At 42.3% G+C, this 17,214-nt stretch overlaps 1 protein-coding gene across 5 annotated transcripts in view; it reads left to right on the forward strand.

Annotated features, from left to right (window-relative positions):
• Positions 1–2,917: 2,917 nt before the first annotated feature.
• Positions 2,918–17,214, forward strand: part of kif21a (kinesin family member 21A) — a 71,431-nt gene continuing 57,134 nt past the window's right edge. For all 5 annotated transcript variants that reach the window (XM_036146307.1, XM_036146287.1, XM_036146292.1 and 2 more), the window contains exon 1: positions 2,918–3,209. In XM_036146307.1, the coding sequence (XP_036002200.1) occupies positions 3,166–3,209 (44 nt within the window). In that variant the 5' untranslated portion in view covers positions 2,918–3,165. The remainder of the gene's footprint in view (positions 3,210–17,214) is intronic.

Below are 17,214 nucleotides of genomic sequence, written 5' to 3' on the forward strand. Positions count from 1 at the left end.
TGTTGCATTGAGGTTTGCTTAATTTCCAAATGTATTTAGTTCTGGATCATAGTCTGCAAGAGCCTTGAGTATACAGACTTTTGCGGATGAAATAATTAAGTCACGTATGACTGTTTTCTCTATTTTTATGGAACTCAAGAGTATGAAAGAAATAAGCTAACAGAAAATATTTCATTGACATGGAAAATGTCTTAGAGCTTTTGTAGAAGATTCCAAATACACAAAATGGTCCTCCACAGGACCAAGATTGATCCTAGCCAAGTTCTCCTCATCAGATGCTCTTCATTCACGGAGTTTGGATGGTTTTGCCGTTCTTGAATATACAGGATGACATCAGAGAAAAAATAAGGCCGACATTTTGCAGTGAGACCGAATATTTACAGAGAAATTACTTAAGACATTTGGCAGTCTTCTGTTAGTTAAGCCATTACTTTTGAGTTGACCTCATTTGTCTTTGTGGCCTTTTTCCAGATTTGTTGAATTATTGGCTTTTCTATGGATCTTTAACTATTTTTTTGAAAAAGTAAACAAAAAATATTTTTTTATGCCTTTGTCCGTGTGCCTTACTGCTTGGTCCTTGACACCTGGCCTCTATTGCACCAGGGCAAGGATCGTAAGCTTAACGTTGGATTTATAACAATCAACGACAACAGTTAAGGTTATTACCAGGGACACATTTTTATTTATTTTTATTTTTAGCAGAACTGAAGTCAAGACAATCAAAATAATGTGGTGGGAGTTAAGAGAGTTATAAATGGACATCTGTCAACATCTATGAAAATGACTCTACTAAAAAGTGTGGGTAACCCTCCTCTCTCCCACACTTTGTCATACTTCTATGTATTTCATCTAAAGATGACTGCACAAGCTGTTAAACTATAGAGCTGAATCTAAACATGCTGCTTCGGCACGTAGGCCCGGTTTCTAAATAACCAATGGATAGGGTGTGATATATCAAGTGTTTATCTAAGGCTGTATTTACCTAATCCAAAGACCTGATGAGGAACAAAGGCTTTTTGTTCCGTTAACAGTGCTTTTCTATTACAGTATGTATCGTCACAAACCACCAGAAAGCAGCTGTCAACATATCACATTCCATACCTGCTGCATTCCCAACACTATTTTGGGCCAGATTCATTAAGACAACAGCAACACATCAGCATCTTCTTGTTGACCCGGTTGCTTTTGACATTGATAATATGTTGTGCTGCAAACTCCATCAGAACTCAAATGGTGGGCTGCAGAGGTGGGTTCATGTTGTAGAACCAAGTAAATAAGGTAAGCTATCGTCATGTAAATGGAGCTCCACTGAAGTTTTTGACACCTAAATGTGTTGCTGCTTTATCCGTGTGAGGCCACAAGGTGGCGCCATTGGTTTGGTTGCTCTGATATGACCTGCTGATACAGGCCACCGGTGCAGCCCAGGTCAACGTCAACTTCAGCTTGAACATGAATATTGGATTTATGTTCCGTAAAAAAATAAAAATGCAAGAAGATTGGCATTTCTTTTAAAGAGCAAAGACATTTAATTACCTCAAACGTTTTATAAGCGTTTAATCTTAATTTTACTTTTTTCTTTTGAGATAGCAATATTTGATATCACTGTAAGCATGAGGTTGGATTTTTATTTTATGTTATTTTTTTATGAGAAACTATTACTGAATAACCTGAACTAGTGATTAGTTGGTTGTGTTTTTAAAGGGAAATACTACATTGAAATTCAAGCTTGTATTTCATGAAAAAACGGATGAAGAGAATCTTAAATTTAGTTTGATTTGCTTTTCGTGTTTATAAAGAAAAAGCTAAATAATAATATGAATGAAATTGGGCTTAATAGCAGCAGGTCCTGGGTCCCAGGCTTTCTGTACGGCTTCACAAATGCATCTCAGCAAGAAATAACCAACTACCACCGATCTTTGTTCAGAATCATCAAATTTGTTAGATATGTGTTTATACATATATAAATATAATGTCGTACATATTTGTTTTGTAGAAGTAGAGTAGGTTCGTTTTCCGTTTCTGTTTGCCAGAGTTGTTTTTGTTATGTTCAACACATAACTACACCAAATATTCTTCACATCTATTGACCACAAAAATAAAAGTGGCATGTATTTCAGTTTATTAAGCAAAGATCAAATTTATTGTTTGGATATTGTGATATTTGTTTTTTTTTCTCTCTCTCTCTCTCTCTCTCTCTCTCTCTCTCTCTCTCTCTCTCTCTCTCTTAAAGAATCGTTTGGTCATTGTTGTTTATTTTCGATAAGAACATCAACTTTTCCAAACGAGGACCGTTCAAATCACGTTACATTTGACTGTGGCACTATAATAAAAACACAGCAGGCTGTAACTCTTTGTTCACATTTCTGCTCTTGTACAGAACGCGTGTAACTTGTGAAACGAGACAAATGAAAGACGCTTTGCTAGATTTGCACTTGGTGTGAAATACGGTGTAGGTAAAGCGATTTGGATTTCAAGGTTTGAAAAATTGACATTTAGACATTTATACCACTGTCGGTCGTTGTAGTTTCCTCATTAAAATAAGTAAAATTGTTTATATTCAGTAAAAGCCCTATAATGTGTGTGTATGATATGAAGAACGAAGCTGTATCCTGTAGTATAAACTCCTTTAAACCACTGAATCTACATTTTTCCCCACTGAACTGTGGACTCATCCTTGTTTTATGACATCATCCCGTCGCCTGTTTTCCCTCGGAGGGGGCGTGGCTTGGTGACGCATTGCGGCTCCCTCCCGGTGTGGACCGAGCAGAAAGAGGCACGGCGGCGCGCGGACGCGTTCTGTGATGTGCGTTTCAACGTGCGCGCGCATGGCTCACCTCGCAGCGAAGCGCCTAAGCGGCTCTCGCTCACTGTCCGCGTCGACACCGGGCCGAGCTGCACAGAGATGCGGCACGACACTTAACGTCCTGCTCATATCATGCTTTTAACACCTTTAAGGTGGGTTTCGTGCTATAGTTTCGAAATGGCGTCGCGGAACTCGAGGTGAGAAGCCCCATTTTCTCGGACCGTTCGCCTGCACGGAGGAGTGCGCACCCTTTTCTTACTTTTTTTTCTTTTTACCCAAAGGGCAACTCGCCAAGATATTGTTTTTTTTTCCTTGTGGTAATACAATAGTTTTTTTGAATATATATATATTTTAAAGCAGCCATGACGACGGGACAGGATGAAAGTTCAGTCCGCGTGGCGCTGAGGTAAGTCCCCGAATAATGTCTCCATCCTTTACTAAATGCGTAGCTGCGTTTAATTGCCCGGTGCCACCTGTCAGTCAGCGCCGCGGGCCCAGCGAACACCTGCAGGTCAGCATCAGCGGATGCGGTCCTCAGCCTACAATATAGCAGGTCATCTGCACCAAGGGGAGCCTTATCACTTCTTTTTTGTTAGGCGACATGTTTATTCTTTGTGGGTTATTATAGCAAAACAAAGAAGCTTTTTTTTTTTTTTTTTTTTTTTTTTGGCCAGGTGTCCACACATGCTCCATCCCCTTCCCGCTGCATCATGCGGCTGGGAGGAGTGATCTGTTATCTGTAGTAGCGGCAAAGCTGCCAGAGAAGCTGAGACAAAGAGAGAGACGGCCCGTTGGCCCACCGGCCCCGGCCTCTCTGCTCAGAGCCTCCTGCAGAGAGACAGATAGTCGATGAAAGAAGGTGTTGGCGGACAGCAGAGCGCTCAGCTCCCGATTACCTGTGATCTCTGCTTATTTGTACACTTTAAGTAGAGGATCCAGCGGTGGATTTTTACTATTCAGCATTATTACAGTGGGCTCAGACCCGTGAGCATCATTATGCAGTGATTATTAGGAAACGATCTCCTCTAAAAGATTGTGCGCTGTCAGGTTGAAGAGGGCCACGCCCACCCATCTGGCAAGGAGACACAGACGGGCTTGTAGTGGGGAGCCAGTATCTTCTTCTTTTTTCCTCCCCCCTTGTCCTGATCATCTTTAAAAAAAAGAGGCGTTGTTGATTTATTTTCCAGTTTGTTGTGCACCACGTGACAGCTTGCCACAGAAGTGCACCATCATTGCACACAAGAAGATGCTTCGTGGAAAGTTTTATGTTGGTCTTTTGGAAATGGGAGCATCTGCTTTGTGATGCTGCTAGGAAAAAACAACAACAACGCATCATCTTGTTTTCCTGATAGTCATTGCCGGTTTAGTTGTGAGTGTCATTTTAAGAGTCCTGAGGTTTTGTTTTGGCACAGAAGATACAGATTGAGGGGAGGCTGGAGCGAGAGTAAGTCGGGGGTTTGGTCTTCCTGTGTGAATTTTGGCTATGGTGACAAAATTTAACTGTGCCATGTCAGAAAAGTGTAGAATTGCGATGCTATCACTGAAATAGAGATGATTATATCGAACGCCATGTCATATGTAGGCCGGGAATTCCTGAAATGTTGTATTTTATGAGATATTAGTGTTAGTGCTCCTTTACAGTTGCATATCGGATTAAACACGTTCTGCAGCTCTACCACAGATGTCTTTTGCCCGCTCCCCTTCCCGTCGCTGCGCGCTGTCGGTCAGCTGGCTGAAAGAAGATCAATACACTTCGTCCTGAAGCATTCTACCCATGAAAAAGTCTTTCTGATCGTTGAAAACAGCAGTCGTGCGGAAACCTCGCGGGCCTCCTGTAAATCCTGTCAGGCCTACGTTGACTGGTACCTGCGCGGTTAGCTTGGCTAAACAACCGCTGATTTACCGGTTGATGCCATGTCGTTACAAGCAGAACAGGAAAAAAGGGAGAATATTCCCACTCTGCAGTAGGAACTTGAAGACTGCTGCGACGTTCATCACGTTTAGTCTATAATTTTGGTTTAGTGTGTATCAGAATTAAAATAACTATAATTATTGCACCAGTCAACGGGTATATTTATTTTGTTCAGGTTTAGGAAGAGTTGATGCTATTTGGTCTTAATAAAGTATATAGATTATGTTGTACATCATAGTGTCACAACCCTGTGGTGTTTTTACTCATCGTGGTATTGAGACCCTCAGCATCTCATACACACCCATGCAGTGTAAAAATTATTGTATTTGACTAGAACTTTGGATAGCTTTGGCTCATGTCTTTAGCTCATAATTAGTGTCAAATCATTGGTGCTATAATTCCTCCTTTTAATTCTTGTGAGCAGAAGCGTTCTAAAACAATCCTAATGAGAGAGTCTCTTTATAAAATGGTAATAACAGTCTGTGGCTGTCCTTCAGTGAGTGCTGGCCTTTCTATGGGAATATGAAGTGAACTCATTTTAGCAGCCATTGTCTAATAATACCTTAAGTCCCGTTTAGTTGTTTCATCTATATTACTCATCGTTTGTAAAAGTCCAGATTGAATTTATAGCCGCCTTGAGCTGCTATATGGAATAGACAGTCTTGTGAGATTTCATACCTACTTGTTAAATAACTCATTGTAACATGATTTATATGCATCAGTGTCATACATAGTATTTATAGGGTTTGTCCACCATAGCATTGCCAATTCTTTTCAAGCTTGCCAGAACCAAAGCCTAGACACTTGATCACAGGGCTCGGCAGTTTTTCTGTTTTTCGCTGCCAGTTAGAACAAAGTGCTGCTTATGTACGGTCCTGGTGAAAAGAACCCTTATAATTCTAGGGTTTTACGTGTCGGGGTACAATAGAAATGATTGTACCCTGCACAGTGGTGCAGCTGGTACCACTGTTGGCTTTCAGCAATAAGGTTCTGGGCTCTGGGCTCTTTCAACATAAAGTTAGCACGTTCTTCCTGTGCTTGCCTGGGTTCTCTCCGGGTACTCTGGTTTCCTCCCAAAGTCATAAAATAGCTTTTAATTTTTGGACTGATTAACCTTAGATGAGGGCTGCACAGTGGACAGTGGGTAGCGCTGGTACCTAGCAGGAAGAAGGTTCTGGGTTCAAATCCAACCCTGGGTCTTTCTGCATGGAGTTTGCATGTTCTCCCTGTGCATGCGTGGGTTCTCGCTGGGTACTCCGGTTTCTTCCCACAGTCCAAAAACACTGTTATTGTCCTTAGGTGTGAGTGTGCGCGTGAATGGTTGTTTGTCCTGTTTGTCTCTCTGTGTTGCCCTGCAACAGACTGGCGACCTGTCCAGCTGTACCCCGCCTCTCGCCCAGTGAACGCTGGAGATAGGCACCAGCACCCCTCGCGACCCCACGAGGGACTAAGCGGGTCAGAAAATGGATGGATGCATAACCTTAGATGATTGTAAGGTTAACGGATCTCTCCAGTTTGCCCGTAGGTGTGAATGTGTGTGTGGTTGACTATGTCTGTGTTGCTCTGTGATGGACCGATGACCTGTCCTGGGTGTACTCTCGCCCACTGACCGCTGGAAATGGGCAAATTCACACTAAAGGTAGACCGCACAGTGCTCAGAGCAATTGCAAAAAGAAAAAAGAAAACCTTTGTCAGCGTGATGAGTTTCCAAGGTTTAATTTTAATGAACTGTTAGACTTCTAAAACAGCGTCCTTTGGGCGCATGAGGCCAAAGGAAAGGTGTTAGACAATAATTCGCCGCTCTGTTTGCAGCACAAATGAAATGCAAGATATCTGCTCAAGAGCACAAAGATACCAGAGCAAATGCCAAACATGATGGTGATTTGGGCTTGTTTGCAACCTCAATGCCTGGTCACCTTCTAGTCACTGAGTCAACCATGACCTTCTCTCTACCAAAGTATTCTAAGCTTCAAGGATGAGGTCCTTGGTCTGACAGCTAAAGCGTGGCCCAGAGTGGGTCCTTAACCTCAACACAGTGGCAAACCTACCACTGCTGCAGTGACCCGGTCAGAATCCAAACCTTAACCTGATGGATTTACTGCAGTGCTCTTTAACAGCTGAGCAGAAATGAATGTTTACAGTCCTTATTGAATTGGTCCATGGTGTAAAGCAAGTGGGCCAAAATTCCTCAGAGGATGTGAAGGAATATCACACGAAAACCACCAAGTTTAAGTTGTTGCTGTTAAAAGTGGTTCTACAAGCTATAGAGGCAAGGAATAGTTCTTTACAGATTGACAGGCAGCAATAATTAATTTATAATTCTAAAACTCCGGTCCTCAGGGGGTGTTCTCGTCTAACTTATACTGCTCTAAAATAACACAAATATACCATCATTGCTGTATTGCTGGGTGAGATATTCATATTGCAAATGACTGAGGTGCAGTAATTGTTGGTTTATATATTCTAAGCGTTAGGAACTTGCATTTTGCAGCCAGTTGGACAGAGTCTCACCAACAGATTCTCACACTGGCCCTAAATGACATTGCTCATTATTTTAAAGATCACAGAGTGATGGAAGCACAGGTGAGAACGAGAGGAAAGAGGAAACTATTTGTGTATTGCAGTTGTATTTACACAGTATTTACAAATATCATCCCTAATTTTTGGATTGGCTGCAGCTTGTCTGATACCATGCAGCCCTACCTGCAACTGGTAGATGCATCCTGGGACAAACAGCTCTGTCAAAGTGCTAGCGACCTGATGATTTGGTTCAGGTGTGTTAAAGCAGAGGCACACCTAACAGCTGAAGGACATCTCCCGCTGAGGACAGGAGTTTGAAGCCTCCGCTCTCAGGCCGTATTTGATGTCTTTCCATCTTGGTATTGTGCTAACAAACAAGGAATTCACTGCAGCAGCAACCCCCCAGAATTCCTGTTTTTTATTTTGTTTGTTTGTTTAGAGGTGGTCATACTTTGCTGAAGTGCTAGGCTAATGCTAGCACGTTTATGCCCTGTTGAAATAACTTGTTTATTAGTTAGTAATTTCAATGCCAATGTTATTGTAAGGCAATGAAGAAAAAAAAAACAGTCAGGGGTTGGAGAAACCCCAGAGACTATAAAAATATGAAGTATAATCTAGTCAGAAGTCTGGTTTGTTTGAGGCACAACTAATGGCGAATTAGTGGAAAAGTTAATCACGTGGCCTCGATGGCGCCCCCTGGCCACTACTTCTCCTCTCTAATGCTATGGAAGCAGCTCGGGGTTACTTGGTTTTACGCACAAAGGATTTTCATACGGCTTCTTGTTTAATAGCTGACTGTTTAGTACTTGTTGTTTTTTGTACACTAAAGAAAATATCAAATAAATTTGTAACCTGATAAAAATCACTTGATTTATTTTACATCCTGATGTCTACCACAGTAGAATTGGAAGATGAACTGTACCTGGGGTCTTCTTGTTGTTTATCAACTATATCTGACCGGGATAGGCAGTGCAGAGGGTTTGGAGCTTTTTTCAGGCCCGGTCCAGACCAAGCTGGGTTTGGGTGCATACGACAGTTAGGGGGTTCCTATGACAACGAAGCGGCGTGAAACCCGACTACATCTGAAGCCAGCTCCTGGGTAAGTGTGAAGCCACCGCCCACGGAGCCTCCATCGTGCCACCCCTATACGCATAACCGGGTACGCACTGGCATGTTTGAGCCTACGTAGACCGCGCCTCCTTTAACATGTATGTAGTTGTTCCTACAGCCCTTCCCCGCACAATCTGATTGTCTTTACTTCCCTTGCTTCGGCTTGCCACTGCGCCACCCGCTGGCGTGGCATACGTATTACGACACCTTACGGCTACAGGCAGTTTCATCATTACACTTAAACTTTTCTGTGCAGATATCTTAATTCGGCTTTGTGTGGATGTGACTTTAGAGGCTTGTGATTTCACAAAAACACTGAGAAGCCATATTGTTTACTTCCACTCTGTTACATAAACTAAGGCTGGTTTTTGGAGCGTAAGAGGTCTGCTTGTTGGTTGTTTAAACAGTTTAAGACCCTAGCTTACCTCAGCAAAGACGTTCTTTCAAGTCTGCACAGACGAATTTAACACACAAAGCATTTGCTGCTTGTACCTGTGTTTGTATGAGGATTATGTGTCCTACCCGTACATAAAACAAATGATTGTGAAACTCTGAGGCTACATAAAGTGGGTTTTAGCTAGCTTGTTTGCACACGCTAGCATGTTCCAATGGGAGGCGTAGCTGCAGGGAAAAGGCTGTGTGGAACTGAGGACTTGTTAAACCTGCCTGCTGGGCGGCTACTACAAAACAAACTATCCTTTCTTTGTGGTGACAGGAGCAGCGTAGATCAAAGTGAAAGGGAGTAACTTCAGCTTTGTTTGTATGTAGTGGAACTTACTGTGCTACTGTTGCCAAGCTCATTATCCACTCTTACACGATGCAACCCACAAGATTCCAAGAAACATCTTAATTCAGTCTCTTGTTTTTTTCTTCTCTTCTTTGTTGGGGCTTGTTGATCTTGAGGCACAGCAGGGAATAAGATTTACGATAATGAAATTAAATAGATCCTTAAACCTCTTAAGGCTCAGGGTTACAGACATACTTAAATGTAATGATGCAGGAGCATGCAGCAACTGGTATAAGTGGCTCAGTCTAAGCCCCAGGTTGGAGTTCACGAGCCATCAGTAGAGACAACTGTGGTAGAAACGTCTTGTTTAAATGAGCTCCATGATTAGAGCGGATTTTGGCTGATACCCAGTGACCAGAATGTGCTTCGTGTGTGTTGACAAGAGACAGCAGCTGACGAAAGCTGTGGCTGGCTGGGTGGTGGGGGTCACAGCCCCTCATCTGAGAGGATAGGTGAGGTGTAAATTTGTAAACTACTTAAAAGACGGCAGAAGAGCTGTGAGGATTCTCAGACGACTGTTCTGGAGTTGTCACAGTGAAATTGTAAGTTAGTAAGAATTAAAGACTTAATCTTAGCTACTTTGCTAAAACCTCTATGTTTTTGTCCTCAAACCTTTGAAAGTCAAGATTGCAATAAAAGTAGACATTCCAGGGACAAGGCCCAAGCCACTCCGGGCCACCAGTGAGAGCTTCAGGACGTTTGGCTGCGGGCTGGTCACCCATGGCAGCGCCACACAAACACAAAAACTCCTGTCAGACTTAAAGTGTCTCATGGCCTCATGCTTTGTTCACTTCCATCGAGCTGAAGCAGTCTGTCAGGAGGTGTTCAAGGGGTTCTCCAAATGCGTTTAAGTGCATCTTCATCAAGATGTTCTGCAAGTTCTGTGAATCTTGTACTGACATCTAATAGCATGAAGTCTATTAAGGGTTTAAAAAATAACATTTTAGTGGAATCAGTTAATAGAAAAGCCTCTCCACAGCAGGATGCTGTCACTACAATGTGTCTCCATGGGGATGTCATAAACAATGTGTTGTCCAGTATTAGTTTTCTGCCACACAGTGTTCTGCAAGTAGTCTAGAAAGTAAAACGTTGGTATCATCTGACCAGAACAGCTTCTTCCACATGCTTGCTCTGCTAAAGAGGCCAGTTCTGTGGAGGGCATGACTAGTTGTCCTGTCCAGAGAGTCTCCCACCTGAGCTCTACCGTTCTGAAGCTCCTCCACAGTTACCAGGGGCCTCTTGGCTTTTTCTCGTCTTGCCTCGCTTCTCGGTTTTAGCTGGATACTCGCTGCATGAGTTTCACAGATTTTGAGAAGTCCTGGAGTTCTCTAGCAGACTGGTTTCAGGGATTTTTGTGTAGTGACACACTTTAACTAAAGCTGCTGATGGATCACAGACTGAGGCCAGATGCTTGTCCTGGATTTTATTACAAACTTGACGTTTGTAGTTCTAATGTAACATTCTAAAAAGTTAAAGGGGTGTGAATACTTTTCTAGGGCACTAAACCTTGTGCTAATGGTTCATTTTTAACTTTTAAATGCATTGCTCTAAAAACATAGGAACATTCTGAATACACATTGCAATTGGCAATGTTGTCACAATGTTGGATATGTTGGATATCCATACATGTGGAACGGATAATGTGCTCCTCAATCCTGACCAGTCAAAGGAGCATAGAGGCCAGTCAATGCTATCGATTCCTTAATCCTCCAGGAACTGCCTGCATACTCTTCCCTCAAGAGGCTGGGGACTATCGTGAACCAGGAGGAACCCAGGACCCACTACGCCAGCAAAGGGTCTAACAACAGCTCTGAGGATTTTATCCCTTAGAGCTGTCGTTGTTGATCCTTTACAGGTTGGTGCGTCCCTCCATGGATGTTCCTCAGCAGACCAACACTGACCCACTACCAAACCTGTGATGCTGAACAATGTTACAGGCAGCATAATGTTCACTGCAGTTTCTCCAGACCCTTTTCACGTCTGTGGCCTGCTGGTGGTCACTTCGTAGGCTTCTGGCAGTGCTCACCCTGTTCCTCCCTGCACAGAGGAGCAGACACTGGTCCTGCTGGCAGGTTAAGGACTTCTGACCGTTCTGTCTGGCTCTCCTAGAGTAACTGCCTGTCTCCTGGAATCTCTTTCATGCATTGGAGACTGCTGGGAGACAGCAGCCCTGGCAACAGCACGTATTGACGTCCTATCCTGGTGGAGTTGGAGTGCCAGGTGTCGCCTCATGCTATGAGAAGTTACTCTGACCCTGGTCAAATGCAAAACCTCAATAAAAATGTCTGGGGCCTCCACCTGAAAAACCATTCCTGGTATTATTATTGTCATTGTTGCCCCTTTAGTGCATCTGTTGTTAATTTCAGTAACACCAAAAAGCCCGACACCGATAAGAACCCTCTCTGCTACTGAACTGACCGATAAATATTCCAGAAGTTCTACAAACTTCATATTACACTCCATTCCTTCAGGTTTCTGAGCGATGTGCATTCGCCGGTTGACTGACTTGATCACTTTTTACATTTTTACATCACCCAACGGTATGTCTTTTTGTGCTAATGTGTTATCCTTCCCTTTAGTGTCAAAGAACGTGGTGGTTTATATAGCTGCTGTCTTGCCTGCTCTTGCCTTGATGCAACTCCATCTTCTCCATTACCATCAAGGAAACAGCTTGACTATGAGGCAAAGAATATTCCTATCAAGTAAAGCTGAGCTATACATAGAAAACTGGAACGTTCCAAGGATTGTATTAATAAGCTACAGGTTGGATGTGGATCTGTTACTTAATGTGCAAAATAGAAATGCATCCCTGATTACCGTGTGATTAATAATAAAGTCTGACACACAGGATGGATTAAAAAAGGCCTAGAAGGAAACCACCAAGAGGCGATCTTGTCGAGCTTAAGGTGGCTGCCTACTGGGGAAATGGAGCTATTTGTGGCCGTCAGCATCATATTTGTGACCTGTTTAATAGTTTGTGTAGTTAGTGGATGTGTCCTATTTGTGGTAAGAGTTCAACATTTAGAACTCATTCGTTTAGGTGAACCCTTAACTGGATAGATTTTTTTTTCCCGGTGAGGAAGAGTTATTGGCATCAAGCAGCTGGAGATTACAGGGGTAAAAAGAAAGTATTGAAGAAGACAGCTATTAAAAGAAGAGGAAAAGACGTGACACCAAAATAATGCAGACCGAACATCAGAGAAACAACAGATTTTGAAGGGTGTGGTGAACATGAAGCTGCTCTGTAATTACATCCAATTGATTTAGCTTTAGTTGCTTGTTTCTTAACAGGATGGAGGATGTGTGAAATGGTTTTCTTGCCCCCCAAACTCCACATGTTGGGCCTGACCTCCCAGCTAAAGGCTCTCTGCATTGGTGCAGATGCAACAGGCAGCAATGTGCTGACTCTGTAGGTGGTGATATAGATAACTAAGGTCCTTCAGCAATGCTGCGGCCAGTGGGGAGTCTATTTCGGGGTGCGTTGACTTTAAGTGTAGGCTATGCTTAGAGTCATAGAGGGGAAGAGCCTTCTGTCTGGAAGGAGGTCATCGTGACCAAACACTGGAAATGTTTTAGGGTTTGCACTCAAATTACTGTCTTGCAGGGCAGCTTGAGACCATAAAAACCTCAGTTGCTAAAGATAAGGAACCCTAAGAAATGTTCCGCTAAAGAACATTCTTTAGCTTTGTAGCACTGTAGAAATACTATCATGGGAAAAGCAATTCACTTGCTGGTTTCAACGCATTAAAAAGAGAAAGTAGCAATCAGATCTTGCCAAGCAAATACACTCCATCAGTGTAACCGTCTCTACAGAAGCATACAGTTTAGCAATTTGTTGGTTTGGAGCACGGGGGTTAAGGTAATACCAAAAGATCTAATTGTTAAATGGCAAATGGACAGAATTCCTACAGAATTCAAGGTACTTTACATTATACCAAGGAGAAACAATTGTTGCTAACCATGTGTCTCAGGATTAGGAGGCCATAGCCAAAACAAAATGGAGCCTATAATTCTATACGGGTAAAGATTATTCACAAATGGAAAAGATTTATCACATTCAGCATTAGTTATCTCTCCAACAAACCTGACTTCTGACTAGTTTATACTAACCATCTTTGTAGGCTGGAGTTTCTCCAACACCTGACTGTTTGTTTTTTCTTCTTCATTGCCTTACAATAACATTGGTATTGAAATTACTAACTAATAATCAAGTTATTTCCATGGAGCATAAACCTGCTAGCGTTAGCCTAACACTTTGCTGAAGTGCTAGGCTAACGCTACGTATAACAGAAATTGGTTGGGACACATATGTCATTGTGAGGAAAACCTGGTGGGAAATCTGGCAGTTTCTGGACCATCCTTATTGAGAGTGCCAGGTGGGACACAATCACAATGTCATTAACTTGGTTTTAAAAGCTTTAATGTGGTGGACACATCTAACTGTCCTAGTGACAGGACTTCTATTTTCAAGTTGAAGTTCACTGGCTTTGGGGGTGTCTTGAAACAAGTGATGGCCAGTGCTGACGTAGCATATTCTACTAAAAAGTAGACAAGACTTGTTAACAGATTTAGGACTGCATCCTGTCCTACAAAGCGAAGTGCTGTGAAGTTATGTTGCTGGTAGCCTGCATAAGCTCCTTATTTAAAATCCAAGTGAGGTCACTGAAGGTCACTCGTTTTATTATTAGTATTTTATTATTCTGTAATGAACTAAGTCTGTCTAAACTATGACCCCATTATTTTTGCTTAAACAACCTACACCTGCAGCAGTGTCTGGTCAGCAGTCAGTGCAGCAAGCTGTGGTGCCCAACAGTCCTTTTCAAACCGTATCTATTCAGAAATGTTGATGCTCATAATAAAAACTGTCCACAGCTTAAAGTCCTGTTATCTAGCAAAACTCCTCCAATGCGCTCTGAAGGCACCAACGGATGTGAATCTATTGAAAGACCGCCACTAGGTGCACCCACTGTTGGTCCCCCTTTAGTTACCTACAGCTACAGGTTATCAGTTGCTCTTCTTGGTGTGTGTTTTTTTAATTATTTATATTGTATGTGTTACATATTACATGAGAAATGGTCTTTCTTCTATTCGCTCAAAATGTTAACACACTATTATTTTGCCTGGACACAAATGTGTTTACCATTTTAAATATGTATAATATACCAGCTAGCCATTATATCTGAATAAATTGTCTTCCCCTAATTGCCAACAAAGATCTTCACATTTAAGATGGAAAAACAAGTTGTTTTCCTCCTGAAAATGACACTTAAGCGTCATTTTATACAGTAACTTTTAGTTCAGTGTTTTCTATTGGATCCTAATTTCTTGTGTGTTTTTGCAATGAAAAGCCGGTAGTTCTTCTTCAGGCAGATGAGAACCATCAAGAGCATATTTTTCTTAAAGGTTGTGTTAACCGGCCACCTGCAGAAAGAGCAAATATCCAATATTAACTAGCTAACTGAGGACCTAGCTAATTACACTCCTTCATAAACGCTGTGTTTACCCTTAACTTTTATCAAGCTTTAAAGCTGCAGATAGCTGATGTCTCTCTTGCCCACTCAACCCGTACGGACACACATGCTCAGCGTTGTTGGCCTGGCCTTTGTGTCTCTGTCCCATCGTTGACACAGAGATGGGTTCTGTGTCAACAGGACATGGTTCAGCGGCGAGGCAGTCTAGGTTCAACTCTGTGAACTTAGTTGAAGTCCCTCATGCATGTGTGAATAAAAAAAGTACCCCGCCCCCTCCTGCCTTCAACCCAGCTTTCCTGCTGTTGGAAATGTGTGCACAGAGTAAAGATTTTATGTTGTCAAAATAAAGTCAGAGTCCTTTTTCTTTTTGTATTGAAGCGAGCAGCCTCCTCGCTGCTTGATCTATTTTCACGGTTGTGGTGTTGGGATGTTGGTGTCTAGCTTTTATTCTACTGTGTTTGCTTTCTGTAAGGAGAGGCGCACAGAACTGTGGGTTTGCACCGTTTACACATCAGTGGGGACCTAAAAGGGGTGGAGCACTATTATGTGCTGTTGTTCCAGCCACATGTATGGCTGATAGAACAGAACAAGCATGTCATGACCAAAATGTTTTAGTCTATAAATAATAATGAGTTATCTTTACTCGTTCTGATAGGTCAAACCCATACATGCAAAAGGCCACTGGGACATCATTAAGAACCGTAAGATATGTAATAAAGCCTGACTCAGCAAATTTCATCATGTTTTTTAAAATATCGAACCGCTGCAGTCATACACTAGATCACTGAAGGGTCACTAATTGTTCTGTGAAGGAGCTTCTGAGTTTTTAATCTGCTGAATATTGTGAAGAAAAAGACTGTCTGCATTAACTGAGAAGTGTTGCTTTTCTTCATGTCTTCTACATTTGTTACCAGTTAATGACGTTATAACTTGCCAACGGTTGAAACTTTGCCCTGCTGGCACGGTTTCAGCTTTTCCCTCTGTTTAACAGGGAAACACCTAACCTGTATGTCATGGGGAAAATCTCTCCACCTGTGTTCCCCCACAGTGGCTGATTCAGGAAGATGTGGCTGCCTGTTGGCTTCTACAAGAAATCATAATGGCAATTTTATTCTCCAATTTATACAGACCTGATGCCATCAAAAGTATCTATTGAAGCTATACAGTCTCCTGGACAGTACATAATCTAGTAGCTTTGCTACTTTATACATGTGCATAACTGAGTCTGATACTTTATGCGATGGCAGCCTTGGGCACCTTCTATGATCTCTGGCCTATTATGAGAAGGGTTTAGTTGCATTTGGATCATCTATCTTAGTGATTCCTAATCAGGGTTCGTCTTGATTTAGCATTTCCACTCCTGAAAAGGATGCATCACTGGTAGTACTCTGGTGCGTCCATATGAAGTGGATCAACAGGCCAAAAAAGGAAGAAGTTTTAAAAATAACTGCTTGAAATCATTTCATGTTATTGTGATCATTAAATACTAAGGAGTCTAATTTCTATGGCGTCACATGGGACTATGACGTTTTCCAGTCTAGGATGGATCATGTTTCTGTCCTGGGCCATGGGCGGTCTGGGCTCTTTTTTTATTCTTAATTGGAAATGGCATCAGAACTGTGCAACGATCAGGCAACTCCTGACTGCATGTTTTGAGCCTGTTTACTGTGGCGTCCAGCAGAATCTGTAAACCTGGCTTGGAGCTTGCTGTCAATTTACCAATTTCATCCTGCGGAATAAAATTATGAGGAATGATACCGGTGCATCTGAATAAATTAAATCATTGCAAAGTAACAAAACTTTCAGTAGTTCAAATAGATCCAAATAGATTTGTTTCACACAAATGTTTTTCTTTTTTCTTTTTCATTTGGAAAATACAGCTAATGACGCCTCAGTCAGAAATCTGGAATATTACAGAAGATTAATAGAATAAAACAGATTTGTCAGCCTACTGAAAAGTATGTTAATGCGCTGTACAGTTTAGGCACTTGATACTTGGTCAGAGTTGCATGAATTACTGCATGGGTGCAGCGTGGCATGGAGGAGGTGGGCTTGTGGCTCTGTGGAAGGGCTAAAGAAACCCAGCATGTTTTATTAGCAGCCTTGAGCTCATCTGAGTTGTTGGTTCTGATGTCCCCGGTCTTCTCCTTGACTCCATAGATTTTCTGTTGAGTTTTGGTCAGGCCAATCAAGCACAGTGATGTAATTGTCATTAAACAAGGCCGTGCTGGTTTTGCAGTGTAGGGAGGTGCTAGAAAATGAAATCAGCATTTCCACAAAACGTGTGAGTGGAGGAAAGCTGAGGTTCTGAAATTACCCGTCTGTGCCAGTTATTTTCCCTCAAGGAACCTCAGTGGACCAGCAGTGGACATGTTCCCCAAATAATCACTGACTATGGAAACTCCCCACTGGACCTTAAGCAACTTGGACTACATGCATCTCCTCTCTGGGACCTCGACTTCCGAAGCAAATGCAGGAGTTGCTTTAAACTGTAAAGTAGAACTTAGGACCATGGAGGAACGGGCAGTCCTTTCCCTCCTCAACCCAGGTAAGACTCTTCTGACATCCCTGGTTCTGGAGTAGCTTCATACAAGGAAGGATCCACTGGGAG

Source organism: Fundulus heteroclitus, chromosome 2, assembly GCF_011125445.2.
Source record: "Fundulus heteroclitus isolate FHET01 chromosome 2, MU-UCD_Fhet_4.1, whole genome shotgun sequence".
NCBI lineage: Eukaryota > Metazoa > Chordata > Actinopteri > Cyprinodontiformes > Fundulidae > Fundulus > Fundulus heteroclitus.